The 16,651-nt window shown below is 44.9% G+C and overlaps 1 protein-coding gene across 3 annotated transcripts; it reads left to right on the top strand.

Annotated features, from left to right (window-relative positions):
* LOC148885895 (ankyrin repeat and fibronectin type-III domain-containing protein 1) lies at positions 1–16,651 on the top strand. 3 transcript variants are annotated; one of them, XR_016118020.1, is made up of 19 exons: positions 1–139; positions 1,781–1,982; positions 4,678–4,966; positions 5,902–6,102; positions 6,295–6,408; positions 6,711–6,808; positions 7,630–7,720; positions 9,427–9,534; positions 9,683–9,782; positions 10,370–10,499; positions 11,457–11,576; positions 11,690–11,796; positions 12,001–12,115; positions 12,504–12,670; positions 13,366–13,531; positions 14,295–14,457; positions 14,942–15,073; positions 15,218–15,410; positions 15,958–16,092. XR_016118020.1 is itself a non-coding variant. In XM_089018337.1 (19 exons), the coding sequence occupies exons 2-19, from the start codon at positions 1,821–1,823 to the stop codon at positions 16,515–16,517; spliced, it is 3,009 nt and encodes a 1,002-aa protein (XP_088874463.1). In that variant the 5' UTR covers positions 1–139; positions 1,781–1,820; the 3' UTR covers positions 16,518–16,651. The 3 variants fall into 3 exon arrangements, 2 of the variants coding, with proteins under 2 accessions (XP_088874463.1, XP_088874462.1); XM_089018337.1 differs by having other exon boundaries at positions 14,942–15,066; positions 15,958–16,651; XM_089018336.1 differs by having other exon boundaries at positions 14,942–15,108; positions 15,958–16,651.

Raw genomic sequence — 16,651 nt, 5'->3', positions numbered from 1 at the left:
CGAGATACATTGTGGTGCATCTCACCCACAGAGTTCTGTGTTCACGTCCTTGGATTATATTTGATTTGATCAAAAGATGGTTATTCGGCAAAAAGTGTCACGTTGAAGCGACCATTGGGAATCTAAATGATGTGTGAAGGTGAGCTTCACAAATTCTTGTGCAAAGTTGATTACAACTTGTTACTTTTTTCATTTTTGTCTCTTTTCTTTTCCTTCTTTCGTGACACAAATGGAGCTGCACACCGCTTGTTTGCAAAATGGCCGTATGTTTGATTGGATTACATTGGATTAGCCTTTATTAGTCTTGCAGTGGATCAAGAGGTGATTTCACTTCTCATTACATTGAGTTATGTATATGTTATTCACGTCCTCTTATTTTTATTCATTCAAGTTTATATTCCCACCGAAGGCTATGTAAAATAATGCATTTTTTTTTCTTGTGGGATTCTAAACATGAAAACAAAAGTCAAACATTTGCGAGTTCACCCTCCGCGTTGCAGTTTTGACATTTGATGCAACATGTACGCTCCCCAGCTGAGATGGAGAAGAAAAAAAAATTACACCGCCTATCGCTATCACCAGACGCTGAGATGTGACAGAATTTCAGATGCAAAACCACGAAGGCCTTATGATGTATATTAGTCACAAGTCATTGCCGCGACTTTGTAAGCGTGCATCAATATACAATTGACGTCCGCGCTGCGCTCCAAAGCGGCGTTTGCATACAGTCCTTTCTTTTTCCAGATGTTTTGCCTTCATTTATCTGTAAGGCCTCAAAGCGAATCCCCTTGTTAACCCGCCAGCACTTTAAAGCTGATGTAAAGCATAATAAACAAACACACAAACAAACAAACAAACAAACAAACTCTGCACGGTAATGATACCAATAACAGTGCACGGTTGTTATTATCAGCCTTTGCTGTCGCAAGCCCACGTGGCGGCAGGTTCCAGGCAGTGTCTCTTTAGTATTCTTGACAGAATTGGCATTGTCGGGGCAAAAAGCTTCGAATTTGGTCCTCGGATGTATTGAGTTTACACACAGAGACCAATCTCGGGAAATAGTGACAAAACGGCGACTTTTCCCTCTCCGCAAACCGGTGCTGTTGCTTGATCAATAAGTTGTCATTTTACGGAGTTCGTGTGGAAGGTTCTCTTTTCTCAACAGCAATTTGCGAACGGTATTCCATGCTTTTGTTCCAAGTCAGATGGATTACTGTGCATGCAGCAATTAATTTGGGACATTTCATTGTCATTATCGACACAGCCTGTCGCTGTTCGTTTTAAAAACTGTTCATAGAACACATTTTTGGGTTCTGGACACGCACTGTTCTAGTGTTTTGTATATCTTTATTGTTTTATTTAGTGTTTATTATATCTTTTTTTTTTAATGTTCTCAATTGATTGTCTGTTATTTGATGACTAATATTGACTCCACTTTGTATGCCGCCCGCAACGGTTGTTTTAAAGCACCCTATGAATAACGTATACAGTTGACACGTGAACAGGAGGGAGAGTTGAAATGGGAATGGTTAAAGAACTTGGTAGTTGGCTTCAAATTATTGACAAATCTATTCTAGGCGAACTATTCTGATTTGTATTCTCCTCTTTTAATTTCCCTTCCAGCCCTCGATGCACTTGATATTTGAAAGTTTTTCTTGCTGACTTCTTCATCCTTCGGTTTTCTACGGTTGGGGGTCTTCAAACAATTTCAAATGATGTACCATTCTTTTTAATGACCTTTAACACCACCATCTTGAGGCTTGCCATTTCTTTCTTCTAGTTTGCTTTCTGCCGAGTCTCCTCTTTCCTCCTGCTTTGTCATGTCTGCATCCACAAAGAAGCCACCGCATCGCCGGCGCGCTTTGGGTCCGGTGTCACCCAAGCGCCTCTATCGGAACCTATCGGTCAGGCTAAGGGGAGGAGATTCTTCTGTCGGCGGGGCAACCGACACACCCAAGCACCTTGGAAAATCTGCAGATGCCGTAAGATAATTAGTATTTTAAAGGGTGATCGTTGTATGTCGTTTCCCGTCCTTATGGCGAGCGAGCACTTGATGTGACATTCTGCTTTCGGGCCCTTGTCCGAAACTCAGATTTATCATTTGACCAATTGCATCCGACTCTGCCTGAGGCACATAATATAGAATTAGTGCCAGAAATATTTGGACCGTGCCAGAGTTGATTTAGCCTCTGTATGCCATCACGACAGACCAATGGCGGGCAGTGCATGTTACTCCTCGGCCGTCGGTAGTGCTACGTCTGAATCAATCCATAGCTGTGACCGTGGTGTGATTTACTACACGTCCACTAGAGGGTGCCATTGGCCTGGAAATGACTTGTGACTTGAAGAAACTTAAAGGACAACCGACATCACTTTTTTATATTTCCTAACTGACGTCAGAAAAACGTTTGATAGCAAAACACGCAGTATGATATTTTTAGTCAAATGCAAAACATCAATAAAAATGACTTCAAGTGTCTGAAATCAGCAAAAAAAAAATGAACCCGGAAGTGGCCAGTTTCAGAAGGTCCCGCCCCCTTGTTCGTGGCGTCACCCCAAGACATCTTGCCTTGCTGGACGTCGATTAAAGAATTTATTCCGTGCCAATTTGAGGCAATAGGGGGGGGGGGGGGGATGTAGTACTAAAAAAGAGGCAGAAAATGGCGACAAAGCTCCATGTAAGGAATTAATCAGCCCGTTTCCACAGGCTGATTAATTCCTTACACGGAGCTTTGTCGCCCTCTTCTGCCTCTTTTTGGTGCAACACAAAGTTTTCAGACCAAACAAGTACAGCAAAATGCATTGACGTGATGGAAAGACTGCTACAATGTGTCCTTTTTTTTCGGTCAGGGGCGTTCCTTCAGTGACGTACGGTGAGGACTCGTCACCAACTCAAAAACAAGACTTCCGGAATATTCAGCGCGAGTCTTAAAACGTAAAATCTAGCTATATGCGGTGGAATCTTTGTCAAATACCCTCAGTAGAAGTCATTTGAAGCCATTTTTACAAATGATGGACACAACTTGTCCGGAGACGTCGGTTGTCCTTTAAGAAATGCTGTCATTAAACTAATGTTAAGCAGATTCCTTACTTACAGACAGTGTATTGTCGGTGTTCAAATACCTGACATGTTTCGGCGACTACTTCCGCCTTCGTCAGAGTGTCACGGATGTTGCTGTGACGCGCCATTTTCAGCTGGTGTTGCTATGAGGGCGTGACCTACCTGTCAGAACTGACAGGCAAGCCACGCCCCCCGCTGTCCGCTCGTCCCTCCAGGATGCTGCTCCAGGTAGTAGAGAGCATGTAAGCTCCCTCATCCCTGTTGATGGTCCTTGGTCCTCGCTTTCGGATTTCAATGGCCTCCCTGATCCAGCGCTGATGTTTGTTGTCTTCGGTGCGGATGACTCTGGCCTTCTCCCAGTCCATGATGTGGTTCTCTCTTTTGCAGTGGTCCGTGATGGCTGATTTATGGTGCTCCTGTTGTGCTTGTTCTTTTATTGCTCTTGTTTGGATTGTTGCCGTCTCCTTCTCGCACTCGTTCTTGTGCTCTTTCTTTCTTGTATTGAAACTCCTTCCTGTCTCCCCGATGTATGATTTATTGCATGACTTGCATGGGATTTCATATATTGAGTTACATTTGTTTTCCGGGAGTATTTTGTCCTTTGGGTGTACCAAGATTTGACGGAGAGTTGTGTGTGGTTTGACCGGTGTGTTTATGTTGTGTTTCCTCAGTGCCCTTTGTATGCGTTCTGTGATTCCTCTTATGTACGGTAGTGTTACCATTGCTCTGTGTTCTTGTTTGTTTGTTTGCTTTTTCTTTCTTCCCTGTCTTGTGTTGTTTTTGTTTTTGACCTGCTCTGCCCCTTTAGTTATTGCCCACTGGGGATATTGGCATTTTTTCAGTGCGTGTTGTATATGTTTTTCCTCCTGTGTTTTGTCTTCCGGGTCCGTGATTATTGTGGTGCGTTCATGTAATGTTCTGACGACTGACAACTTATGAATGGTGGGGTGTTCAGATGTCCAAAGGAGATATTGGTCAGTATGTGTAGGTTTCCTGTGTAACAGCGGACAGCGGGGGGCGTGGCTTGCCTGTCAGTTCTGACAGGTAGGTCACGCCCTCATAGCAACACCAGCTGAAAATGGCGCGTCACAGCAACATCCGTGACACTCTGACGAAGGCGGAAGTAGTCGCCGAAACATGTCAGGTATTTGAACACCGACAATACACTGTCTGTAAGTAAGGAATCTGCTTAACATTAGTTATCAAGTAGACAGGATGAATTTAGTACAACGAATGTCATTAAACTGTTCAAATTTTTACTATGAACATGTGGATTCATGATACCCTCATAAAATAGCAATATTATTTTCTATTTTTGCTAGTTTTGGAGCTATCCAACCTTTCTAAATGATTTGATGATCTGAAATGATTTTATGCTCCAGGGCGCGCAGAACTGATTGTGAAGGCGCTCGGGTAGAAAGCAATGAAAGGTGAAAGACTATTTGGAATGATTTCATCACATTTAATGGACAGAATATGATTGACATTCAGGATTTTTTAGGCCAGCAGAGAAGGCCTTGCAGGCCCTGACGGCCCACCACTGCAACAGATATTAGATGTAACAATCAACATCAATGAACACAACTACTAAGGGCATCTTCTTATCTCCACGTTAGTACAAGACCTTGTGGGATGCGGTGGAGAATGAAGACACGTTGGCTGTACAAAGTCTGCTGTCCCGTATCCACAATAGCTGCGGGGGAGGACGCGTTGGAGGAGGTGGAGGAAGTGGAAGCCTGTGGGAGAGAGGAGAAAAGAAAGACAGGGACTGGGTGAAAGACCGGGAGAGGGGGGTGAACAGAGTGAGCCAACAGGGTCTTGTCCCACTGGATGTGGCTGCCCTTACCCACAATTCACCGCTACTTCATGTGCTAGTAAAGGCCGGAGCTAGACACAACCCAATTTGTAAGTACAGTACGTACATGGTTTGAAACAGTCATTAGAAGAAGCAATTGCGTTAATAGGGGAAAAAAAAGCAAGTACCTTGTCAACAAATGCCCAAACTATAAACGGAGCAAGGGGGTGAGTGAGCAATGTTGAAATAAAATCTATCATCGCTCTTTAAGCGACGCCCGTAATATTTGCTTCCACGTTTGACCTGCGTAGCATGGCGGCTTTATTTCAATTGCGCATTTGACATGCGAGCTCGCTCAATGTGCTTGACGCAGTTGCACCTTACAAAACATTGAAAGCTAAAATAATTACAATTCTGTCTTTTTAGATGTCAGTAGATTCTACAGGTTAGCAATGAACCAATATGACATTGTGGCAGTGATCACACCATTACAATACCATACATACTGATTTATATATTGTCTTTTATAAGAAGGTGATTTCAAGTTAATTAAAAATCAATGAGAGGGTCAGGTTTTTAAACAAATGAATATGTAGTATGCTTACATATTAGAAAAAAAACTCTAACCTGGGGTAAGGTATATACACAATAAAAATGAATAGTTTTAATGCTGTTCTGGTTAGCCACGTGAGGGAAAAAAAGAGACTACATGAGAAGGAGACACAAATGAACACAGATAGCAGAAGCACGGACAGAGCAAGACCGGATTGGAGATGTCGGAGATGGAGCGAAAGTTGACTGACATGCAGTCCCCCATTGTTTTGGTCCACAATTTCAAACAAAGGACTTGGGCTCGAGAGTCTGAGCCCAGGTTACCCAACAACAAAAAACAAACAAAACAAACCAACAACTAGCATTTGCTAACCCTGCATCTGGTTTCCCCTCGTAAGTTTCACGGAACACGTAAGTTACAATGCAATGCCTTCTTACAACGGATATTGAAGATGGAGCCTTGGTTTTTCTTTTTGTATTGTGTGACTGCTAGTATGCAGACCAGAAGAATGGACGATTAAGCTTGATGATCTCGTGACGTTGGCCAAAGAAAAGGTGGATGAGAAGAAGCAGGAGTTATTGAAGAAGGCCGGGGCCGGGCCTCACGCGCAGGCTGATGGCCATCGACAAATCAGACTCTGGAGCCTCAGACTGCAACTTTATTGCCGGATGAAGGAGAATTTTCACCACACGGGTCAGTCGGCGGTCTGCTTGGGATGTTGGCCTTTGTCTGCTTTGATTAGCTTCTTTTGTTAACATTCATTTCATTCATAACATTCATTTTGTTCATTTGCACAACTAGGTACATAAGAACTCGCATTTCCCTTTTCAACAAGACATGTGATACGTCTCTACGTTTTTGATATATTTGAAATATTTGATCCAGAAGTCCCAGGTGCTCCCTGCCAAGTATCCATTGTGGTGACCAGCACGTCTTCTCTGTTTGTGGCAATCAAAGAGCTTGAAGGTGACCGAATGGGACTCATCACCTGCTACAAAGGTAAACATTCCACTTTTTTTTATTTCACCGAGACTATTTTACAAATTAATGACATTGTTGCATCATTAGCAATCAATTTGCATCAATTTTGAAAACTGAACTATGATTTAATGTTTTGCTCACGGAATGAATGTAGATGTTTTCTGACACGGAACGGGAAAAGAATCCACGTACCTTTTTTTGCAACTGTTTTCCAACTGCACAAATATCAAAGCTGTCCTTAGCCGACCGAGGCCTCGAAACTTCAACTTGAATACCTGAACAGGAAAAAAAAAATCTGTGAGATTTCTTTGGCTTTGCAGTGGAATGGAGCACCTCAGCAAACTTCAAGCGCATACTCGGCTCAAGCCAAATTACAGAGACCAAGAATCCTTCCTGCGCTATCCGGGGACTCATCGCTGTAAGACATCAAACAAACCGTAGCGGGCCGTGGATTTAATCGCTAGGCTTTCAGAAGCGCTACCTCCGTCTGAATCAATCCATAGCTGTAACCGTGGTGTGATTTACTACAAGTCCACTAGGGGGCACCATTAGCCAGGAAATAACTAACCCACCTTTAATGACGTCCATTTTTTTCTTGAAAAGTCGGTCTTGAAAATGGATTTAACAGTAAATGGCCAAACAAATCCTTTTCTTCTCCCCGTCAGCCATTGTGGGTTGACAAAACCCACCCGCTATTAAATAAAATATATTTGCTTATGCAGCTCGCTACCGATTCGGTGTGCTAGTTCTGGCCAGGACGCCCTTGTGACTTCAAGAAGGCGCTGGTACCACTTTTGGGTTGTCAATTTGAAATCTGATTGCTTCGAGCAAGAGTTTGATCGACACATTTGATGCTATAGGGCCTGCAGAAGTGATTGCGAAGGCGTCCAGGTGGATTTCTGACCCTGGAAACAAATGATGGCTGAAATGTGATTGGTTAAATGCTTAAATATGAAAGCACACATCAGGAAGCGGCGCAACAGAGGAAAAGTCACGAAAGGAAGCTGAAAGACAATTATTTAATAAGAATTCATGGAGCAAATATAAGTCACACCAGTCCGAGTTTCAGACAATTTTAGGGCAGCAGATGAAGCGGAAGGCTTTTCAGGCCTTGACGGCTCGCCACTGCAAACACACATTTATGTACCCAACTTTTTGACTTCAGCAAAACAAAGTGGCAATAGAAATAATGTCATGATATTTAAAGTGAGTGTCATAATTGAACGTGTTCATCTGCAGGGAGTGGCTTACTTTGTCAGGGCGAGTGCCTATAATGTGAAAGGTTGGGGCCCGCCTCGGCGTTCTACTCCGGTCAGCGCTGCTCCTTCGGGTAAGCGTCTTCAACCTGGATGCACGTTTTTCTTTGAAAGCCTCGTGTTCCTTTTTCTGCTCTCGTTATACGATGTCATTCGCCTTCATGTGACGGTGGGTAGATAACTGAATGATTAAAAGGTGGAGGCTTAAAAGATATCCCCGTGACCGTGGGGGTTTTGCGTCGCGGCTGCCAGGGGGATGAATTTAGATTCGTCGCCGGCGGTAACTTCCCCCTCATGCTGAGATATGATGCCACACGATGATTGTGACGCAGATGATTTTTCACAATCGTGTTCAGGCACAACGGATGAAACTGTGAACGGTTCAAAATGAGCGGCATCTGGTGCGCAAAATCTTCAAGCGTCCGAAAGTGAAAAAAGGAAAAAGTGCGTGAGGCAATGTCATATTTATTTAGGGTTAATTATAGTAGTGTAGCAGTTGAGGAATGAGAACACACGGTCGATTGGAGTACGTCTTTATTCCAACTGCTAACAAGTAGAAAAGGGGACCAAAACGGAAACTGCAGTGAAATACGTATATGTGATATAAACCTGCCCCCTCCCGTACACCTGCTGGGTGAGATGTCTGGTCCTAGTGCCCGCCATAGTAGGCACTTTAAATGGTGGGAGCTGTTAGCTTACTCCCGATTTCACAGTAGTTTCAATGTGGTTGGTTCATTTAAAACACGGCCAAAAACAAAATACAGTGATACCTCAGTTTACGAACGCTTTAGCTCACTAATTTTTTGCCTTGCGAACATTAAATTCGCGAGAATATAATCTTGGCATACCAACTAGTTTTCGGCGGACGAACCAAACCACACAGCAGACTAAGTTTCCACACCCCCTTTGAGTGCAGACGTGGTTTGCTATCGAGAGGAGTACTTTTGCTGTTGTGGGACCGAAAAAGACCCCACCACAGGCTTGTGTTAAGTCGAAGAGGATACAAAAGAAAATTGCGGTCGAGCAGAAGAAGGAGATCATCGAAAAACACGAACGAGGTGTGCGTTTGTTTGACTTAGCGTCCCAGTACCAGTACGCTAAGTCGACCATTGCTACGTGTGGCTAAGGGTGTGCTTCTGTGTTGTCCAAGCAACGGTCTCAGGCAATAGAAGAGGTTGAAAAACGTCTGTTGATTTGGATTAACGAAAAGCAGATAGTAGGGGGCAGTGTGATCAAGAGGCAACTACATCAACGACCATCACAAAGGTCAATAAAATGACTTTATTATCCAGTACAGTTTATTTCTGTAATTACAATACAATAGCACATTTATTCTACATAAAATAAAGTATAGTTTGTGTAGCTTTAAGGCTTATTTAGTAGAAAATGATGTTTTATGGGGACCTGGAAACAAATTATTCTCATTTTTAATGTTTGGAAGACACACATTTCGCCTTACACTTTCTGATAACCAATTAAGTTCGTAGGCTGAGGTATCACTGTACTGTACTGCACAACCACATTATTTCAATTGTTTTGTATTGACTTATTCAGAAAGATTATATCTACACTTTTTAAAAAATGTTGACGATTGAGCAACGTTGATAATGTTCGGTTGTGGCTTTTCATTTGAAGGTTTCACGGCAAAACCATCCAATTATGTTGACATTTGCGGCGATGGTTTACAATTGACAGCTGAGGCCTTGAGATTTGACCGCAGGCAAAGGCTTAGCGGAGTGAAAGTTTCCATCTTTATGTAACGCCTTTTGTCCTTTTACAGGTTGGAAAGAGTGCACCGGTGTCAAGTCTCAAGACAAAAACCACAAAGCTCTTGTGAGGAAACTTCTGGAAGATGCCGGGGAGCCTCATAACAGAGGGTGCTGCAAAGGTAACCTCACTTTATATTTGCTGCTACAATTGAGATCAACCTCTTCAACTTTTAGGAAGCGACAGAAGCTCCATGGATGCGCAAGTCTCGAACATGACACAACAAATAGTGACTCGGGCAAGTCGTTTCCGTTGTGCTATTTCAACAGAGAACCCGAGAGCCCCCAGCCCCGGTATTCGCCTGTCCATGTCTCGGGGCATTAAACAACTCTTCCAGTCTGCGACCAAATTTGTTCGTCTCTTACAGAGGTAATTCCCCCTCCCCATCTTGGCTGCCTGCCTCTGTCTACCTTGCTGACAGTTGTACATTCGTGTTCAAGGACAGCTCTGACCATTTTTTGGGCCAGCAAGCGGTGATACAGTGGCAGAGGGTTGGAGTCAGGGCTTCATTGGGAATACACAGATTTCCGGGAGGGGGGGGGGAGAATCTCACTCTCACACTCTTAGTATCACTCTCTGACTCACTCTCACTCTTGCTTACACACACCACACACACTCTCTCTTTCTCTCTCTCACAATCACGTTGTCACTCACACACACCCACACACACAATCTCACTCTCCCACACACTCTCTCAAATCTCTCAAACACACTCACACACAATCTCACACACTGTCATTAGGGGCGTGTACTTGGCAGCCGTGTTTTATGCGTCTCACACACTCTCAAATCTCTCAAACACGCTCACACTTTCGCACGCACTCTCTCACACTCTCATTAGGGCCGTGTTGTATCTCTCACACTCACTCTCTCAAATTTTCATTCGCAGCCACGTTTTTATCTCTCACACTCACTGTTTCGAATCTCTCAAGCGCACTCTCTCACACTCTCATTAGGGGCGTGTACTTGGCAGCCGTGTTTTACCACAAGGAAAACATCCTGGTGACAGCTGAAGATCAGCTCCCACTGGTGGAAATCTCGTGCTGCTCAACTACTCTCGCTCACAACTTTGTTTGGTTTGCCAAGGTGAGCTCCCGAGTAACATGTTTGGTGAACAGAGCACCCGCAGTATGATGGCAACGTTTGGGAACTCACGCAACAGACATATGAAGCATTTTTTTAGACAGCTGTTGTATTAGATTGGATTGGATTTCCTCTATTCATCTCGCAGTGGACAAATTTACATTTCACAGCAGCAAAGTGAAGAAAGTAGAAAAACAAAATACAACAAAAAAATACAGGAGCTGCTGGAAAGGCAGCCACTCTCGCGGCGGCGTCTTCAAGTCAAAAGAACAAAAAAAAACTAAATAACAAATAACATGACAACACAAAGACACAGAGAGACATTCATTCTTAAGCACTTTCTGTACCCTCTTTGTTACACGAAGCAGTTTCAGATGAAAGAGGAGAGGATCAAAGCATCCATGTCAGCAGTGGATCAGGGACGTCATAGTGGAATTTGTACGTGTGCTACAAGCTAAATGTTGAAAGCAAGCACGCAGCTGTAGCATCCATTGACGAAAAGAGATTGTCTCACATCTCCTGTCCCATATAAATCTGCTTCAATTCCAAGCCGCGGAAATGGATGCATTGCTTGGAACTGTCCAACAGCACCGCCCTTTCCGCTGAACAAAGCGGGGCTGTGACGATGCTGCCCATGACAGGCGCAAAAAAAGCATAAACACCCCTTTGGTGTCCAGCGATGGCAGTCGAATGGCACCGACATTCCTCCCATGGTGGCATATTCATGCTGCCGAGAAGGCACAGTCTCCTCCTTGATGAATGTCGTGGGCAAAAATGCTGAAAAAACAATCTCATCTAAATTGTGCAAGTAGTCATAATGACGTCAGTTGTCGGCGTATGCACAGTGCAATATTGGAATGCATTCGTCACGCAGATGTCGGTTCTTCTCAATTGTGCCACGTACGGAAGTTATTTGACAGAGGATGCAACAAAGACCAGAATGCCATCCATTTCCTGCAGTTGTCCTGTGCATGGGAGCAAGTGCCTCTGCTCCAGCAAGAACTCTCCTCTGCTCATTCATCTTGCTCATCCGTGCTACAGAACAGGCACAATATTTTGAAAGCGGTCTCTCAGCTCCAGGTAGGAAGAATCAAGTAGGGCAATCGCTTCCGGCTATATCTTTTGCATTAGCGTCTGACTTTTCTACAAGATAATCCTCCTCCTCCTCCTCCTCCTCTTTGCTTTGCTGTCAGTCTTCGCTGGGAACAAAAGATCTTGGGCAAGTGTACTACGAACCGCTCAAAGACCGACAGGGCAACATTTTACTTGTGACATTAAAGGAGTTCCCAAGTGCTACCAGGTGAGCGCGACTCCAACCGGGCAACCACAACATGTATTTGGTCGGTCGGTCACTCACTCCAAAAAAACCTCCATTTTTCTCAGACGCACAATCTACTCGAATACATATCGTATGTTATTCTGTCGCCCCCCAAAAAAAGACATTTTCATTTTCTTTTCGTATGACTCAATTCCACTCAATGCTTTTGCGTTTGTCTGATTCAAGCCATCCTGAGCCTCCACTGCAGTGGAGGCCCCTCAGTCGCCTCGAGAAGAACCGTAGCAGAGCTCCTCTCCTCCCTGAACCGACCGCAATGGATATGCTCTATGAACATCTAAGGGTATTTATTTCGATCTTATTTGTCTTGGAGAAAGAGGGAGAGCTAGGGGGGGGGGGGGGATCAGCGGGGGAGAACCACTTTTTATACCGAGTTCCTGCCCGTGAGAAAAGGCGATGGGATCAGAACAGTGCCTTGCTCCAGGACGCTCACCAAATAGCTAACAAGCAGACTAGCATCGCACCAGTATTACAGGCGGCTAAGAACAACCGCTAGCTTGCGCCTCCATCCCCTCCTTCTTCTTCTTCTTTTTGTCCGCAGAAATATTTAAACTGCCCGTCCGAGGGCTGACTTCCAGATGAGCTCAAGCAGTCTAAAGTAGCACTAAACAAAGGCAATAAAAGATGACGTGCAAAGGAGCACCACCACAATGTCCACATTTTGTTCCCAGGACAAGATGGACTACCACAGGCACAGCAATCAGGGGGCCAAATCGGGTCTGTATGTCGGCATCCTGAAACTATGGAGCTCCGTGGACCAAATCAGGGTTCTGGTGCCTCAAAGGCTGCCCAATTTGCTGTGCCACGCCAGGGTCAGACACAACGCCCACGTCACCAGGTGACATTCATTACATCACAATTGTGACAAACAATTAACTCGTTCACTGCCATTTATTGGGAATTTCAAATATGACCTGGAACGCCATTCCCGAATTTGTTCGGGTTTTGGTTTTTCTTGCGGGGGGTGACGATAAAGCGCTGGTTAGACCTCTGGCAATGTTTTTTTTCCCTTCCGCGAGCGGGCAGCGTTTGCGTTTTGTACAGCTGCCCCAATTTCAAGCTCAGATAACTCCAGACCCTTTTAACTTTGGAATTAACTCTTTTTTTCTGATGAAAATAGAGAGGTTTCTTTCGCCGCATTGAATGTTTATGTAGTCCTAAAACTCAACATTCTGTGGGTCTTGGAATTGGAGTGAAAATGACAAAAACCCTGGCACCGGAGTGGAACTTTTTTTGCACATTGTCTGGCAGTGAATGAGGTAAGAAGAGCTACATCAAGCGCAACCCCAAAAACTGTGATCGTATGCTATTGAGATGCGCATGAGGTCAAGCTCGTTTTATCGACCGCTTATAAAGCAATGCAAAGGCATTGCTTTTTCCCACAATTCCAAACCAAAAGACGGCACGACTCGAGAACTGTCCTGCCAAGTATCTCATGGAAATTCATTTTCACTATTTTGTTCATAGAGTCGCGACCAGTTTGTGTGACACTTAATCAAGATTTGCATTTGCTAACTCGCGGCGTTGTCATAGAGAGGAATGGGCGTGGCTCCAGAGCAACGTTTACGAAACAACCAGCGAAGGTGTTCAGAACCTACTCGGAGAAAATGTGGAAAATCGCACCTTACTGGAGTTCATCAGGGCCCTGAAAGCAGCGGTCTCACATCTTCTGACGAAACTCAACATCCCCCTCTACAGGGTAAAATGCAGAATGACCTGTTTGCCAATTCGCTTTATCTTTCCGTCCATCCATCAAAGCATCCCTCGACTACTCAGTCGACTGAGTCTACTCACTCGACCACTTCGCTCCCATCCTGCTTAGCTCATTTTACACACGAGTGAGAGTACAATGAACCAATTACCGGACAAAGGTCACATATAGATTGTCAAGCATTTTCGCATACTGTAGGTCGGGTCGGGAACTTTTTTGACAAAGAGAGCCATAAAAGTAAAATACTATTTAGAAATGGTTTTTAATGAGACACACACACATGATTTCAACAAAATGTCAGAATTTATTTAATAAATCGTAGAAAATAACTTTGTGATAACACTCGCCATTAATATGAATAGTTTTCCGTTCCTCATGATTGGTAAAAAAAAAAAAAAACGGCCAAACGATCGGAGTGAATGTGAACTTGCCGGGTCCATAGGCCAAGTTACTGCTAGCTGGCCTGCACACTGCTCATTAGCCTGCACGCTTGCTTTCCGCTGTCTCTCACAGAAGTACCTACATTGATGCTAACGTTAGCATGGGGCGCTGTCAAAGTGCCTCTGATATTCAACTGTTTCATTCACGGTATTGTTTCATAGCAAATTAGAATCACGGCAAAACCTTTTTTCTCCACAAAGGCGAATCCTTCGGTCCATTCAACTCAAAGTGTACGATACTCGTCATTTTTTTTTAAAGAGGTGAACAGTGATTTTTCCATAACAGTATGGCTTTGATATGTTTGCGGCAGGCCTACCAGTATGGCGTATACACCAGAGAGCTGCTGCAGTTAGGAGACAAAGTGTCTATGCTGCTGCTTCTCCCTCCAAGTGAAGACTTTAGCTCCGGCTACTGGCCTCTGTTCGGAACCAAAGAGGCCGGCCTGACCATGCCCCTGCAGATCTTTGAGCTGGGTGGGTTTATTTATTTATTTATTTAAAAACACAGAAACGGATCCCAAATTTCTCTAAAAAGTGTAGAAAATGCCTTACAGTCGGAGTGTCAAACTCATTTTTTTGCCAAGGGGCCACATTGGAGTTACGGTTTTCTCTCGAGCGTCGTTATGAATTTGGAAAAACCCATTAACATTGTTCATCTCCGTCACGCACAACAAATGAATGAACAACTAGTTTTTCAAGAACAGTGACTATTAATGTGGTTTACCTAAGAATTTTTCGACTTTAGCAAGCATCATGGAATTTCACAAGTTGGATTTTCTTTTGCGGGCCGAATAAAATGATGCAGGGGGCCAGATTTGGCCCCCGGCCCTTGACTTTGACACCGGTGCCTTATGGGGCGTCTGGTGAAATGTACTTGAGTGTTCTTCATTGAGAAAAGCGAAGCTGCTCTTGGTCAGTCATTTGAATTTTCCCTTCAACCGTCTTTGTATCCATCCAGTCCACTTTTGGACGTACGGGCGGGACTTTGTGAAACAGTACTGCCGGGCTTGGGTGAGGCTGGATCTGGACGGTCACCTGGCCCAGCAGGCTCTGCGGGAGGCGCTCGACACCAGAGAAGTGCAGGTCGCACGTGAGCGTCTCAACCACGTCACAGACTTGTCCCGTGCAAGTTCATTTTGTAGTTTTTGCGGAACGTATCCTCGCAGAAATGAGATGGCGTATTTGTCAGAACAGAACAGAACAATCATCGGCATTTCTTCCATTTCTCGATCAGCGTCTGGATGCGGTGTGGCGAGATGCCCGTTGGATTATGGACTGTCTGCAGTGCGTCCGGTCCAAGCAGTGGGTGGGAGCGGTGCCTCTCGGGTTGGTCATGGGTGGAGACCCACCGCCATTGCCTGACGCTGAAGAAGAGAACCAAAGATTGACGTGGCCCCTTCGGCTGCAGTCCAAGAGGAGCGCCGCAGGTAAGAAAATAACAAATACAAATGCGGACATGTGTTTTACGCTCTTCAAGTGTCCAAAAGCCAAAAGATGTGCTTAACTCATTCACTGCCAGACGTGTGCAAACACGTGGCCACTGTATAGTGCCAGGGTTTTTGTCATTTTCGCTCAAATTTCAAGACCCGCAGAATCTTGACTTTTAGGACTGCAGCGACAGTCAATGCGGCGTCAGAAACCTTCCACTCTCTTCTTTCATCAGAAAAACAAAAGTGAGTGCATATGGGTCTGGAGTCAGAAGAAATTGAAATGAGGACGTCTGTACAAAAGCCAAATGTTGCCCCCTTGTGAAAGGAAAAAAAAAAAAAAACACTGCCCGAGGTCTGACCAACGCTTTATCGGCACCCCCCACAGGAAAAACCAAAACCCAAATTAATTCAGGAACGGTGCTCCAAGTCATATTTTCAATTTCCGAATAAATTCAGGAACGGCAGTGAGTGAGTTAATGACGTTTGATATCGCATTTTGAAATGATAGCACTTGCCAATACAAATTCCTTTGTATATGTTTCAGAGACTTTTGTCAGCGTGGCCCCAGCGAATGTCGTCACGGCCGAAGTGTCCTCTCCATCAGGAAATTCGTCTGTCATCGAGGAGGCCGCACTGGTGTCAACGGAAGGCCTTGCAAAGGGAGGCTACCCAGTCGACATCAGTGTCCAATCTATTGTGGAGATGACAAGCATCGACCGGTCCGAATTGGCATTTCCAAGCACTTTATTTGAATGTGGATTGGAGCCCGCCACCGTCGGAGCCTTGGGAGCGGGGTTTGCAGCGACGGATGCACCCGAGTCCTTCGGTGAGACGGAACATTTCCCCGCCGCCATCTCTGAGGTCATTCGCCCGATGGAGATGGCGGAGTTGGCGGATATTTTGCCCACGCTGAGTCTTATTGAGGAGGAGACTCCGAGTAGTCCCTCTGCACCTTCGGTGATGGATATGGTTCAACGTTTCGGACTGGGGAGGGCTGAAAAAAGTGGCTGTTTCCAGTCGGGGAACTCCTGCTTGACCGATGGAGCCACGTGTGGGACTGAGACAATCCATCCTGCGTCCTCATCAAAGCGACAGCGTGAATGACACAAACTCTCACCAGACTATTTTATGGGAACGAGACTCAGACGCCGCGATGCGTGACGCAGCAGAAGGTAACATATCTCTGCAGCGTCCCAGCGTGGCACTGCATTTTCCAGTCAGGAACCAGGCTGGATGGG

The sequence above is a fragment of the Hippocampus bargibanti genome, linkage group LG17 (assembly GCF_051943395.1).
Source record: "Hippocampus bargibanti isolate YZ-2025 linkage group LG17, ASM5194339v1, whole genome shotgun sequence".
NCBI classification, from domain to species: domain Eukaryota; kingdom Metazoa; phylum Chordata; class Actinopteri; order Syngnathiformes; family Syngnathidae; genus Hippocampus; species Hippocampus bargibanti.
Note: the sequence above shows the minus strand (reverse complement) of the source record. Positions and strands in the feature narration are given on the sequence as shown.

Excerpts from the sequence above, each read along its gene's own strand:
- LOC148885895 (XM_089018336.1), top strand. The coding sequence starts at position 1,821 with ATGTCTGCATCCACAAAGAAGCCACCGCATCGCCGGCGCGCTTTGGGT. Across the intron at positions 1,983-4,677 it reads TTGGAAAATCTGCAGATGCC|TACAAGACCTTGTGGGATGC; the intron begins GTAAGATAATTA and ends TCTCCACGTTAG. Across the intron at positions 13,532-14,294 it reads TCAACATCCCCCTCTACAGG|GCCTACCAGTATGGCGTATA; the intron begins GTAAAATGCAGA and ends TGTTTGCGGCAG.